The 15,101-nt window shown below is 38.8% G+C and overlaps 1 protein-coding gene across 3 annotated transcripts in view; it reads left to right on the top strand.

Annotated features, from left to right (window-relative positions):
• The window catches only part of F13A1 (coagulation factor XIII A chain), a 182,753-nt gene that overhangs the window by 119,441 nt on the left and 48,211 nt on the right, over positions 1-15,101 (top strand). For all 3 annotated transcript variants that reach the window (XM_077143620.1, XM_077143618.1, XM_077143619.1), the window contains exon 11: positions 6,957-7,110. In XM_077143620.1, coding sequence (XP_076999735.1) covers positions 6,957-7,110 — 154 coding nt within the window. The remainder of the gene's footprint in view (positions 1-6,956; positions 7,111-15,101) is intronic.

The raw sequence follows: 15,101 nt of genomic DNA, 5'->3' as shown, positions 1-15,101 counted from the left end.
CCGACATTCTGAGAAACGTGGGTGTCATCCTGTGGGCAAGGGAGACATCCCTGGGAGGAACAGCAATTGACCAGTCTTTAGGTGAATCACTGGCAGCCTTGTGGAACATGGATTTGCTGGGAGTGTCACGGGAAGTCGGGAGACCCCCTATAAAGCTGTGACATTACTCTATGTAAGAGATGGGAAGAGCCTGAGCTAGACAAATAGCAACAGTGGGGAAAGGAAGAGGTAGGTTGAAAAATATGTAGGAAGTAAAACCAGTGTAAATATTTAGATAGCAAAACCTGAAACTTGAAACACATCAAAGGCCCAGCATTTCTCCCACTTTACAGCTTCTAGAATCCTCAGGAGAACAAGCATACTTTATCTGGAATTTGATCCCCTTGATTTCCCTTTGGGATTTGAAGATTTATAAAAACCTCCCAAGCTGCCATCTTATAAACTATAGTTTATGGTGCTACAAGAACCTCTTAACAGGAAATCACTGTAAGATTCACACGGCCTTGTTTTTTTATAGCCTTATTATGCTTTACTGCTGAAAGAGAGAGAGAACTTCCCTCCACAGTGAATTCCCTAATAGCTGTTAATGTAAACGCTTTTTGCTATTATTAAATATAGATCCGGTGTTAGGAATGTCATCAGGATTTGCACATTATAATCACTCTTCTCTCTGCACTGCAGTGGCTTGCCTGACAGAGTGTACAATTTGTTGCTCTAGCCTGGGCCAAACTCCAGCACTAAGCCATTTATAAAAGATGCTCGAGCTGTTGAAATGTGCATGAGGAATTTTTCAACAGTCCTAGAGTAGAACTGCACCAGCCAAGTTGGGGAAGATGGCGGGTGCTAGTCTTTAACTTTAATGAGACTCTCCATGACTCAGGTTTCAGAATATGTCCTCTGTTTGCTTCCTCTCACTCCTTGATGCCTAAGCTTGCCACACTGCATCATGGGTGTCAGCAGGAATTTCCCTCTTCCTGCCTCTCTGCTGACTTCCTTATTCATTTCTTACTCATTTCCAGGCCTTGGCAAGCCTATGTTCATCGACTATTTTTTTGTCTTCCCAAGGCCCAGGGACCCTGGAGTGACAGCAGAACTCAGCAATAAGAGAGGTATCCATGGAAATTTCCATCCCTTTCTTCTCCTCCACTTAGGAAGTTTACCATTTTCATTTCTAGATCTTTTTCAGAGCTCAAAGCCTGATGCTCCAAGTTCCCTTTCCTCGTGCCATCATTGTGTGGTGGGTTTCCCTTCAGTTCTCGAGGCTCATCGCCTTTTCTTTCCCCAAGTCAAGATGGCCAGGACTTCTGAGATGGTGGGAAGCAACCAGACTCTTTTCAGTGTCTGTTATCATCTCTTGAGCCCCAAATTCACTAATTCCTGGGAATTGTTGCTTCTCTTTTATCTTAATTTCTTCTAATTGTCTCAGTTGTCTCCCTTCATACACCCTCACCCAGAACTTGCCCCCATACATACTTACAGACATACATGTACACAAACACACTTGTGCATAGTTGCACACACACACACACACACACACACACACACACACACACACACACCTGCCTTCCATCCCCTGGCAGGGAAATGATTCTTGAACAGCAACCACTGGCTCCTCAGAACCTCAGTAACTGCTCCTTTTCTCCAGAAGCTGCATTTTCCAAAACTCTGGGTCAGCAGCTCACCTTGTAAAACCTGTGCAGATACTTCTCTATAGATTCTTCTTTCCCAATCCAAAGTTGTTTGTTTTGCTACTACTTGATCAGTGCAGCCCATTTTTTTTGCTATCTTCTACTCTGATCCAAAATAATTTATCAATTCATTTAAATGACATAAAAATGTGGAATCACCTGGCATTTCTTCTGAACCTTCCTCACATATCTTGCCAGTAATATGTTAAAAAATATCACAAGTCCATCACTTCCATGGTGTCCCCTGTTATCCTCTAATCTATAGTGCTGAGCTCTCTTATAGTTGCTTCCTAATTCCTCTCCCTGCTCCTTCTCTTCACCCCCTTTCAGCCCATTCCCCAGAGTTATCCTTTTAAAGTGTGAATAAAAACATATCACACCCTTGACTCAGATCTTCCAATGGGTTCCCATCCCCCTTCTGAAAACTTTAAGAATACTTTTTAAAGATTCAATTGCTCTGGCCCCCAACTGCCCTCCCCCACCTTGCTCATTTACGTCCAGCCATGATTACCTTCCTGCTCTTCTGGAAATATCCAAACGTGCTCTCATTTCAGAATTTTTACACATACTATTCCTTTTGCTAAAAATGTTCTCTGCCCACCTTCCACCTCCAATTTCATGATTTCTTCCCTCACTACATTAGGTCACCTCCTCAAGGAGGCCTTCGCTAACCACACCCCACCTTGAATATCACTGCTTGCACCATTTTTTTCGATCCCTTGACCCCTGCCTTTGTGTGCATTGTTTCTCTCCTTTCTACATTGCTGAGCGTACAGCCAGGTACATAGTCACCATTAATAAATATTTGTGGAATGAATCAGGCAAGAGCTGGTGCAGATTGTACAGCTATCTCAGTCTCCCAGAGAGAGAGGAGCCAGTGTCACATCCTCAAGCCCTTGCAGTCCTGGAGGGGAGGTGGAGTACGTGTATGGCGCATGCCCAGTCCCTGCAGGATGAAGTCGTGGCAAGCACATGGGCATATCAGGAAGGGTTCCTGGGCCAGGCAGGTGTCCGCTGTCTCCATACTCCCTCTCACCCTGCACAGGTGTAGTTACCTCCACTTGGGAGCAAATGAACATACCAAGGGCAAACGCTGTCCTGGGTCCTGAAACAGAAGGGTACCTCCTTTTTCCATTATTACCGGTGTCTTCACCGGTAATAGCATGGCTTCTACCTGCTGTGGACAAATGTTTACACTCTAAGGACACCAGCAGAAGTTTGCAGAGAGGTGCCCTCCAGCCTTCTGCCCTGGACCATCTCTGCTGAGCCACTCGGGGCCCTGAACCATGGCAGAGGCTGTGTAGAGACCTCTGGTATCTGACCAAGGGCAGGGATGTGAGTGGTGGAGCTAAGATCAAATTTCATGCTAGAAAATCCAGGTTCTGCATGACTTTAGCCCCTTCAAATGCAGGCATAAGACTAAATGATCTCTAAGATCCCTCTCCATTCAAAAGAAGGAAAAGAAATTAGCCATCTATTTGCAGATAGTCCTAATCTACCTATCAGCGTGCGAGGGAAGTATTATTAAACCAGGCTCAAAGAAATTCAGTAATGTGCCCAAAGCCACACATCCCAAGTGTGATACTCCATTCAGTATCCTGCACATTCTACTAGTCTACTGTAGGGATTCAATTGGTCTTGGGAGGGGATCTATCACTGGCAGATTTTAAGACTCTCTGGTGGTTCTAATGTACAGGTGAGAAACCACTACCTTGGTGGCTGAAACTGGAAAGAAAGCTTGCTGGCATCACTTGGAAAGAATATTCTGTCTTCACCCTCTACCCCAAAGTACATATACAAAGATATCTCACAAATGCTTTTCTCTTCTCTCTTCATGTTGTTGGGCGGGCCTGAGATTCCAGCCACACAAATTTCCTAAGCCATTCTCAAGGAGCACTAGGGATGTAACCACTTTTGTATTTAGCCTTGTCTCCCTGGATAATTGTAAGCTATTGCAACAGTTCATTATGGAGAAGATACTTGCCTTCACTGTTGCTGTAATTTGCAAGTGCAGGAGGATAGATGCCTATGCCTGCATGGCTTCCTCCAAAGGCAGCACTGACATTCTCAGACAGCTCACCTTAAGTTTTCTGAGCTTTTCCTTACCCAAAAAAAATGGCAAATAAAATTTCCTAGGGACCCACTCTGTCCTTATTCCTGATTTCACATTTCAGCCTTTAATGTCATATAGTTGCTTCCTAATTCCTCTCCCTGCTCCTTCTCTTCACCCCCTTTCAGCTCATTCCCCAGAGTTATCCTTTTAAAGTGTGAATAAAAACATATCATACCCTTGGCCCAGATCTTCCAATGGGTTCCCATCTCCCTTCTGAAAATTTTAAGAATACTTTTTAAAGACTCAATTGCTCTGGTTCCTCTCCCTGAGAAGAGGGGACACTGTGTGTCACCCCTCAGAAACCTGAGCCCCAAGTACAGAATCATCTCCTCGTCTAAACCCAGCTATTGCTCTAAACCTAGCTATAGGGGTAAAGGGAAGAGGCAGCATGGTGTTCTCGTTTACTAAAGCTGACAAAATGCAACATACCAGAAATAGGTTGGCGTTTACAATGGGAATTTATTAAGTTACAAGCTTACAGTTCTGAGGCCAGGAAACTATCCAAGTCAAGGCCTCAAGAGGTGATGGTGGTTTCTTCCCTGAAGATCGCTACCAGCAATCCTCAGCATCTCTAACACATGGCCGGGCACAAGGCGATTTCTGCTGTCTCTCCCTTCTCTCCTGAATTTCATTGCTCTTTGTCTCTGGCTCCAGTAGCTTCCTTTTGTTTCTGTGGTTTTTCTCTGTGTCCTCTCTCAGATTCTCTGGCTTTTCCCTTTGAGTGTCCCTGGGTTTTCTCTCTGAGCTAATTATAAAAGACTCCAGAAAGAGGATTAAGACACCTGGGGCATGAATCAACTGAAATAACAGAATCAAAAGGTCCCACAATAGATCTGCACACACAAGGAATGGATTCGCTTTAAGAGCATGATCTTTTCTGGGGTACATATATCTTCAAACTGTAAAAGATGTGGAGATCAAAGAGAGGGGTGGCACCAGACCAGGGTCTTGCATTTCCTTTCCATCATCTTCCAGCCATGCAACTTCAGACAATGCACTTGACTTTCTGAGTCTCAGCACTGGCCTCTACAAAGTTGGCATAGTAATTCAAACCTCATAGGATGCTAGTGTGAGGCTTACATTAAATAATTAATAAAACCTGCCTGAAATATTGTGGGTATTCTGTAAATATAGGTTACTTGCTTTACAGAGGTTGGACTTAATATCAATTCAGGACATTTTGTGAGAAAGTAGAGTAAAGTGGTTTGTTTCACCTTGACTTTAAAAGTTAGGTCTATATCATCAAATTTCCTCATTACCTAATAATGACCATTACATTTTTACTGGAGTTTGACGTTTACAAGTCATTCGCACGTATATCCTCTCCCATTCAGTACTAAAATGTTCCTATGAAATAAAGCAGAATAAGGACAATTATTTTCATTTCATAGAAGCAGAAACAGAGGTTCAGAGAGGTTTCTGTGACCTTGTAAAATTACATATCCAAGGTCAAAACTCATATTCTTGCAGCTGACCCAGTGCTTCTCTTGGTTGCCTTCCATAGAGCTGTGATACCTGTCTGTCCCTCTGCCTGTGGCAGCCTTCCTTCCACCCATCCTTTAGTCCACTAACTCCTATGCAATTTTCAGTTTCAACTTGGGGTAACTTCCTAGCCAATCCTTCCTCCCCCATGTGTTTGCATACTATCTTGGACTCACAGTTCTTACTGTACTGTGTTACAAAGGTTCTCAGGCCTGGGTATCCATTGGAATTACCTGGAGGTTATAAAAAAACAGTTGGTTCAAGCTCCCAACCAAGAATGCCTCAATTATACTTTAACGTTTTAAAAAGTTCTCCATTGTGATTCCATTGCACAGACTCTTTCCTACTAGACCATAAACCCTATAAAAAGGGCAGTGACTAAATCTATTCTGTCCATCATTAGAAACTTAACATTTTGAACACTATCTGGCAACATTATTATATAATATATCACTGTTGCTAGTATTTATTGAATGCCAAGCATTGATATATTTATATGCCAAGCACTGTGATAAGTAATGTGCATGCATTGATATCATTAGCTCTGCCACCCTCCCTATGAGGAAGAACTATCATTACCCTATTTTAAAATGAAGGGAAATAAGGTTTGGATGGGGGCTTGCAAAATATTTAGCCGGTACATCAATGACTACTTTCAGCTGGAGCAACTGAAAGAGAAGTGCACTTGATGTTTCGTACCAGTTTCCATTTTAATTGATGGGGCCCCCAAGAAAGTGATTGTTAAGAATATAATAAGAAACTCTGGGGAAAGCAGCTTTCAAACACATATTCAGACATTGTCTCTAGAAAGTAGAATGATAACACAATATCTTGGGAGAGACTGGGGACCAGCCAGCATGGGCCCCCAGATGCTATTTCCAAGTCTCACATATAGCATGGATTTCTAAACCACCAGAAAAATTGTCTGAATTCCTCTGATAATCTTAATATTTTTTTCAGTTAAAATGCTTTCGGCTGCAAGTAGCAGAATGAAAATTATTTAAAAAGGAATTATTTCTTATATAAGAAATCCCAAAGATGGTGGTCCCAAGGTTGGCTTCGTTGCTTAATAGCATCATTAAATACTCAAACGCCCTCATTTTTCTCCACTTCCATCTTTAGATTGCTGGCAGTGCTTCTTTTTATTGTTTCAGGATGGCTGCAGCAGCTCCAAATATCATTTCATTTCACCTGACAACCACTGAAAGCAGGAAAGAAAAGGCACACTCTCCCATGTACCTCTCTTCCTTTGGAAAGGAGAAAAATCTTTCCTGGAAGCACCTAACAGACTTCCTCTTCTTCCTAGGAGTAGGTCACACAAAAACTCCTAGCTTAAAGGAAATCTGGAAAAGCAGGAAATGGGCGCAGCGTTTTCAGTCCTCCCTTAGGAGACGAGCGTTGTCTGCAAGAAAAGAAGGGGAGAAAGAAATGGTTGATGGTTAGACCACCAGTAAAGCCAGTCTCGAATGTTCTTCAATTAAAGTATCCAATGATTAATCTAAACTAAATTCCCTTTGGAATATTTTCAAAACTAATTTGTCCCTCCAAATCGTTATTGAATAAAGGAACATGTTCAACACTAGGGATCTGTAGATTGCTACATCACCTAGACAAGGTTAAGGACTTTGGTGATAAATCATTCAAAGATGGTTAATGCTCTCTCCTCTTTTCAGGTCAACAGTGACCTTGTTTACATCACAGCTAAGAAAGATGGCACCCAGGTTGTTGAAGCGGTGGATGCCACCCACATTGGCAAATTAATTGTGACCAAGCAAATTGGAGGAGATGGCATAAAGGATATTACTGATACATACAAATTCCAAGAGGGTAAGTTACTACAACTGAATGAAGAGTTCTTTTCCAAAGTCTATTTCTCTAGTCCATTTGGAATTTATTCACTGTCACTATGAAGTATCTTCCAGAGCATATACTGGCATTTGCAGCATTTGGTAGCAAGGGCAGAATTTAAACTTTCATAACTAAAACACACTTCACACCCATAATTTTACACTGGAGTTTTTTGTTTGTTTGATTTGAGCAAGATTACCCTTCAAATGGCTTGTGAAGTGATTGGGTTTAAAGTCATGTTTATGTAACAGAATATAGAATATGCCGTTGCTCACAAAAATATGAAAGAATCTTAATTCAAAATAGTACTATTAGAAAACTCTGTGTAACGAATGTAATGTTATTCCATAATAGAAATTTAAATAAATACTTACATTTGTTTAGTAGTTCGCAAACTATTTTCACATACATTGTTCCACGGAATTCTCATGGAAATTCCATGAGGTCAATAATACAACATTAATAGGACAGTACAATCACACTAACAGGCCAACTAGGCCAGTTCAGTTGTAAAAGACTGTTAAGGTGGTTTTTCTAATTTTTATTGTACAGAAGGTTTCAAATGGAGCTATCAAGTTCAATCCTATTTCCATCAATACTGAGCAGCTACTCTGCCTACAACTGTATTTGGTGCTGGGGATTCCAGCAGTGAGTAGTACTCTGTTCCTGCTGCAGGATGATTGGTTTGACCTTATGCAGAGAGCAGAAATCTAACTAGGGAGTTCAGAAAAAGAGAAGTCACAGTCCACAGTTAAAGTAAAGAAGAGGATTTTCAGACAGTAGGAACATGGCCAAAGGCAGTGGCATAATATAAGATCTTGCAGACATAACTAAGACATCAAGCTCAGAGTGCCTGATTAGGAGGTATAGAACCTTGTGTATCATGATAGCAAATGTAGAAGATATTTTGAGAATTATTCACCAACAGAGGTTCTTAGAAGAGCCATTTAATTTAATGAATGCATAGAAAAACTAGTAATTGCCATATACCTAAATATTCATTGGTATTTATTGAAGTGCTAGAGATTACAGAATTTGTTTTAAATATTTTGGACAGGCTCCCTACTCTTATTTACAAAAGTAATTTGCACTATAAAGAAAAAGCTTGCCGAACTGAGAACTCTCGTACACAGTGTTAGAAATTCAGAACTTTTGTCATCTGAACTAGCAAACTTTTACTGTTTTTCTGAGATAGTTTATTCTTCCAGTCTGTTGGTTATCATCCATTATGCAACACAGATACAAAGGATTTTTTTTCTGGCATTTTCTTAAAAGGAAAGTTAAAAACAATATAAGCAAAATAAAATGAAGAAAATGATCTCTTAGAATAGACTTGTAGGCAGAAAGGTTTGGAAAGAAAAAAGTCTAGAAACACTTGCAAAATTCATTCTTTCTCTCTTTCATTGATTCACTCATTCACTCATATAACTCGTTTATAGCACCTGCTCTATTCTGAGCCCTGTTTAGAGATAAGAGATGTGCACAGTCCTGCCTTCCCATCTAACTGGATAAATGACCAGTAAGTCAGCCACACCACATGTGACAGATGCTGTGGAACAGTTGTTTACAGGTGCTTCAGGAGCACAGAGAAAGACCAACCCAGATGAGGGGACTAGGGAAGGCCTCCTGGAGGGAGTTAATGATGGCTTCACTAAGACCAAAGGATAAATAGGAATTGGCCAGAAGCAACATGGGGCAAGAGTTCCCCAGGAAAAAGCGCCAAAGCAGAAGTTGCAGTGTGAATTCCCCTACTTTTGAAGAAGTCTGAACTAGATGGTGTAGTGAACAAAAGGTGGGTCCATGGAGAGCTAGAAGAAGCAGTAGTGAGTTGTCTTAGCCACCGGATGCCTTTCCTAAATCATATAACAGAGCATAGTTGCTATTAGCTGTCCACTGGGAAGGTGGCAGTGGAGGCCAGATTAGAAATGACACAAGGTCAGATGTCAAGACAGGAAGAACCAGAAAACAGTCTATGAAAGAGGAGTCAGGGAGTTGGCCAGGGATGGACACCTAATTAAATCAAATCAAGCAGCCCACTCTGAAAGAGTAGATGTGAGAACCCGGCAAGGAGATAAGGCTCAGGAAGAAGGATACGGGGTAGGGGGGTCTGGCTCAACCAGAGGAACCTTTATGTTCACCCACTTTGATTCTAGGATGGGAGCTTGACTTTAGGTGGATAATTAATCTCCTAATCAAGTCTTATTTCATTCAGCATAATATCTCAAGATACATCCATGTTGTCACATGCATCATGACTTCATTCCTTTTTACAGCTGAATAATATTCCATTGTGTGTGTGTATACACACACACACACACACACACATATATACACTACTTTTTTATCCAATCATTGCTTCATGGATACATCTTTTGGCAATTGTGAATAATGCCATTATTAACATCTGTGTGCAAATGTCTGAGTCCCCTGCTTTGAATTCTTCTGAGTATATACCTAGTAGCATGATTGCCGGATCATATGGCAATTCTATACTCAGCTTCTTGAGGAACCATCAAACTGTCTTCCACTGCAGCTGCACCATTTTACATTCCCATCAAACATGAATGAGAGTTCCTATTTTTCTGCATCCTCTCCCACACTTGTAATTTTCAGTTTTTTTAATAGAAGGCATTCTAGTGGGTGTGAAATGATATCTCATTGTGGTTTTGATTTGAATTTCCCTTATAGCTAGTGATGTTGAGCATCTTTTCATATGCTTTTTTAGCCATTTCTATATCCTCTTTGGAGAAATGTCTATTCAAGTCTTTTGCCATTTTTAAATTGTGTTGTTTGTCTTTTTATTGTTGAGTTGTAGGATTTTTAAAATATATTTCTTGATGGTAAACCGTTACTGGATATGTGGCTTCCACATATTTTCTCCCATTAAGTAGGTTGCCTGTTCACTTCTGTGACAAAGTCCTTTGTGTACAAAAGTTTTTAATTTTAAGGAGGCCCCATTAATCTATTTTTTTTTCTTCTATTGCTTGTACTTTGGGTGTAAAGTCTAAGAAAACAATTGCCTAAAATAAGATCTGTCTGAAGATGCTTTCCTGCATTTTCTTCTAAGAGTTTTATGGTCTTGGTTCTTACATTTAGGTCTTAGATCCATTTTGAGTTAATTTTATAATATGGTGTGAGATAGGGATCCCCTTTCATTCTTTGGCATAGTCTCTCCCAGCACTATTGCTGAAGAGACTATTGCTTCCCAATGGAGTGGACTGGGCAGTCTTGTCAAAAATCAATTGGGCACAGGTGTGAGGATTTATATTTGAACTCTTGATTAGATTCCATTGGTCAATTTATCTATCTTTGTGCCAGTATAGTGTTGTTTTGATGATTAACTTCATTATATGCTTTAAAGTCAAGAAGTATGAGCTCTCCAGCTTCATTCTTCTTTTTCAATGGTTTTGGCTATTCAGGGCCCCTTACACTTCCTGATAAATCTGATAATTGGCTTTTCCATTTCTATGCTGTTGAAATTTTTATTGAAATTGCAATGAATCTGTAGATCATTTTTGGGTAGAATTGACATTTAAATGTTATTTATTCTTCCAATCCATGAACAAGGAATGTCCTTCCATTAATTTAGTACCTTCTTTTATTTTTTTTACCCATGATTTGTAGTTTTCTGTGTACAAGTCTTTTACATTCCTGTCAAATTTATTCCTAGATATTTGATTCCTTTACTTGCTAATGTATATGGAATTTTCTTCCTAATTTCCCCCTTAGATCACTTATTAGTAGTATATAGAAACACAACTAATTTTTGCATTTTTGATCTTGTACCCAACTACTTTGCTGAATTTATTAGTTCTAGTAGCTTTGCCCTAGATATTTTGGGAATTTTTATATATAGGATCAAATCATCTATAAATGGTAAAAGTTCTACTTATTCCTTTCCAATTTGGATGCCATTTACTTCTTTTTATTGCCTAACTGCTCTGGCTAGGACATCTAGTACAATGTTGAATGACAGTGGTGACAGTGGGTGTCCTTGTCTCGTTCCAGATCTTAGAAGGAAAACTTTCAGTCTTTCACCATTGAATATAATATTAGCTGTGGGTTTTTCATATGTACCCTTTATCAAGTTGAGGAGGTTTCCTTCTATTCCTATTTTTCTAAATGTTTTTGTTTTTTTTAATCAAAAAAGGATGCTGGATTTTGTCAAATGCCTATTCTGCATCAACTGATATTATGATATGTTTTTTCTTTTCTTTTGTTAATGTGGTATATAATATTAATTGATTTTCGTATGTTGTACCTCCCATGCATACCTGGGATAAACCCACTTGAACATGGTGCATAGTTCTTTAATGTGCTGTTGGATTCAACTCACAGGTATTTGGTTGAGGATTTTTGCATCTATGTTCATAAGAGAAATTGGTCTGCAATTTTCTTTTCTTTAGGTATCTTTATGTGGCTTTGGCATTAGCATGATATTGGCCTCAAAGACCTAGTTAAGTAATGTTCCCTCTTGTTTGGTTTTTTGGAAAAATTTCAGCAGAATTGGTATTAATTCTTCTTGAAATGCTTGGTAGAATTCCCCTATGAAACCATCTGGTCCTGGGCTTTTCTTTATTGGGAAGTTTTTGATGACGAATTCAACCTTTTTATCTATAATTGGTCTGCTGAAGTTTTCTATTTCTTTTAGAGTCAGTGTAGGTTGTTTGTGTGCTTCTAGAAATTTGCCCATTTCATCTAGGTTGTCTAATTTGTTGGTATACAGTTATTCCAAGTATCCTCTTATGATCCTTTTTGTTTCTGTGGGATCAATATAATGTCCCTCAGCTCATTTTTAATTTTATTTCTCTTTTTCTTTTTATCAGTATAGCTAACAGTTTGCCAATTTTGTTCATCTTTTCAAAAAGCCGACTTCTGCTTTTATTAATTCTCTCTGTGGTTTTTTATTCTCGATTTCATTTATTTCTGCTCTAATCTTGGTTATTTCCTTCCTTCTGCTCACTTTGGGTTTATTTACTGTTGTTTTCCTAGTTCCTCCAAATGTGAAGTTATGTCTTTGATTTTAGCCCTTTCCTTTTTTTAATGTAAGTATTTAAGGCTATAAATTTCCTTCCCAGAATTGCCTTCACTGCATCCCATATGTTTTGTTTCATTGTATTCTCATTTTCATTCATCTCAAGATATTTAGTGATTTGCCTTGCAATTGCTTCTTTGACCCACTGATTGTATGAGTGTATTTTTGAACTTCCATATATTTGTAGATTTTCCATTTCTCCACCTATTACTAATTTCCAGCTTCATTTCATTATGATTAGAGAAGATGCTTTGAATAATTTCAATCTTTTAAAATTTACTGAGACTTGTTTTGTGACCCAACATGTAGTATAATCTGAAGAATGATCTATGTACACTTAAGACGAATCTGTATTCTGCTATTTGGGTGCAATATACTATATATGTCTGTTAGGTCTAATTCATTTATCACATTATTCAAACTCTCTGTTTCCTTATTGATCTTACATTAAATGTTCTATCTATTTTTTTTTTTACAGTTTTTTTTTTTTTTACATGGGCAGGCACCGGGAATCGAACCTGGGTCCTCTGGCATGGCAGGCAAGCATTCTTGCCACTGAGCCACCGTGGCCCACCCAATGTTCTATCTATTGATGAGAGTGGTGGATTGAAATCTTCAACTATTACAGTAGAGTTGTCTCTTTTCTCCCTCCAGTTTTGCTGAGCTTTGCTTCATATATTTTGCAGCACCATGGTTAGGTACACAGATATTTATAATTATTATTTCTTCTTGGTGAATTGCCCCTTTCATTAGTATATAGTGTCCTTCTTTGTCTCTTATACAAATTTTACATTTACAGTCTATTTTGTCTGATAGCTACGTCAACTCTTTTTTGGTTATTATTACCATGGAATATCTTATTCCATTTTTTCACTTTCAAACTATTTGTATGTTTGGGTCTAAGGTGAGTCTTTTGTATATGACATACTGTTGGATCATGATTTTTTGTATCTCTTCTGCCAATCTGTGTCTTTTGATTGGAGAGTTTAATCCATTAACATTCAGTGTTTTTACTGTAAAGGCAATACTTCAGCCATTTTGTCCTTTGTTTTTTTATATGTCATATTTATATGTCATATTTTATATGTCATATTAAGGGGCAGAGGAATGAAATGATGAAACCAGTTGTAGTTCTTGGAGAATCCAGTATTTCTGAGTTTCGGAACTTCTCTGGCATTGCAACAATTTGGAAGTTTTAGTTTCTGAAAAACAAACTTAAGTAAAATTTTATAAAACCCAGGATATCTTTCAGGTTTTCCAGAAATACTGTTGGTTGGTGTGCCAATTTGAAAGTATTATGTACCCCCATATTATGTCAATGATTGTTGACCTTTTGTGATGTATCTGATTAATCCCTTTCTCATTTCTGTTACTGTAGATACTTTAAATACTCTATTTGTGGTTACCTTGGGGTTTATATTCCACAACCTACATCTGTAATGTAGGTTACAGATTTGAAAGGATACTAATTTGGAAAGATACCAACTTAGCTTCAATGGCATACATGTTCTCGACTTCTATATTCCTCTCTTTCTCCTCCTTATGTTGTTTTATTCTGACTTTATATTTTGCCTGTCAATTATCAGGAATAATTTCTTTTTTTGTTTAATTGTACTTTGACTCATAAGAGTTAAAAAGTAGAGCTTTATATTGAGGATACAGTACCACTAGGTTTTGCATTTATCCTTCCATTACCTTTGCTGATTCTCTTTATTTCTTTTTTTATTTTAATTCCTTTTTTTCTTTTTCATGGGCAGGCACTGGGAATAGAACCTGGGTCTCCAACATGGCAGGCGAGAACTCTGCCTGCTGAGTCACATGGCCTGCAAATACTCTTTTGTTCTTCACATTGCTCCCTTACATTTTCCTTTCAACTTGCAGAACTCCCTTTAATGATTCTCGAAGGATTGAACTCTCTGTTTCTGTTTGTGAATATTTTAAATTCTCCCACATTTTTTTTTCCAAAGAGAGAAAGAGGTAATTACTAGGTGTGCTGTAGGAGAACAGATGGCTTATCAGCCCAAAATCTGTTTAAGGGATTCAAGGTTTAATGGATTTTCGCAAAGGGAGATGAGGTCATTACCATTTCAAATAGCAAGTTCTAAGCAGAAATGGAGACCATGTTGTCATTATCATTTCAGTAGGAAAATGGAATCAGAAAGGAGGTGAGGCAGAGCTATCACTTCAATACTGAAAGTATAAGCCAAAGGGAAGGGAAGCAAGTTATCTTTCAATAGTAAAGTCTAACCAATATGATCAATATATGTCAGGGATTAAAAACCAGTTAATGGCTGACTTCAAATTCTTCGGTAGCATTAGGGCCTTTGCCCTACAAGAAAATGACCAGATAAAGGGAGTAACAGCTCTTATAGTCACAAAGGCACAAGATAGGGGCTTTTATGATCATTTCAGATATAATTGTCATTAAGGGGCAGAGAAATGAGATGATGAACCCAGTTGTAGTTCTTGGAGAATCCAGTATTTCTGAGTTTCAGAACTTCTCTGGCATTGCAACAACCTGGATGTTTTAAGTTTCTGAAAAACAAACTTAAGTAAAATTTTATAAAACCTAGGATATCTTTCAGGTTTTCCATAAATACTGTTGGTTGGTGTGCCAATTTGAGAGTATTATGTACCCCCCGAAAAGCCATGTTTTAATCCTGATCCAATCTTGTGGGAGCAGCCATTTCTTTTAATCCTGACTTAACACTATAGGTTGGAAACTTTTTATTGGATTATCTCCATGAAGGGGTAACACACCCAATTGTGGGTGTGGTCTTTTGATTAGATGGAGATGTGACTCCACCCATTCTAGGTGTGTCTTGGTTAGTTTACTGGAATCCCTTAAAAGAGAAAGCATTTTTGAGAAGGGCCAGAAGTGACAGAAACCTCTGAGCCAAAAGAGACATAGCCAACAGAAACTTCAGAGCAGAGC

This window comes from Tamandua tetradactyla, chromosome 25, assembly GCF_023851605.1.
Source record: "Tamandua tetradactyla isolate mTamTet1 chromosome 25, mTamTet1.pri, whole genome shotgun sequence".
Taxonomy (NCBI): domain Eukaryota; kingdom Metazoa; phylum Chordata; class Mammalia; order Pilosa; family Myrmecophagidae; genus Tamandua; species Tamandua tetradactyla.
This window is presented reverse-complemented; position numbering and strand designations above follow the sequence as displayed.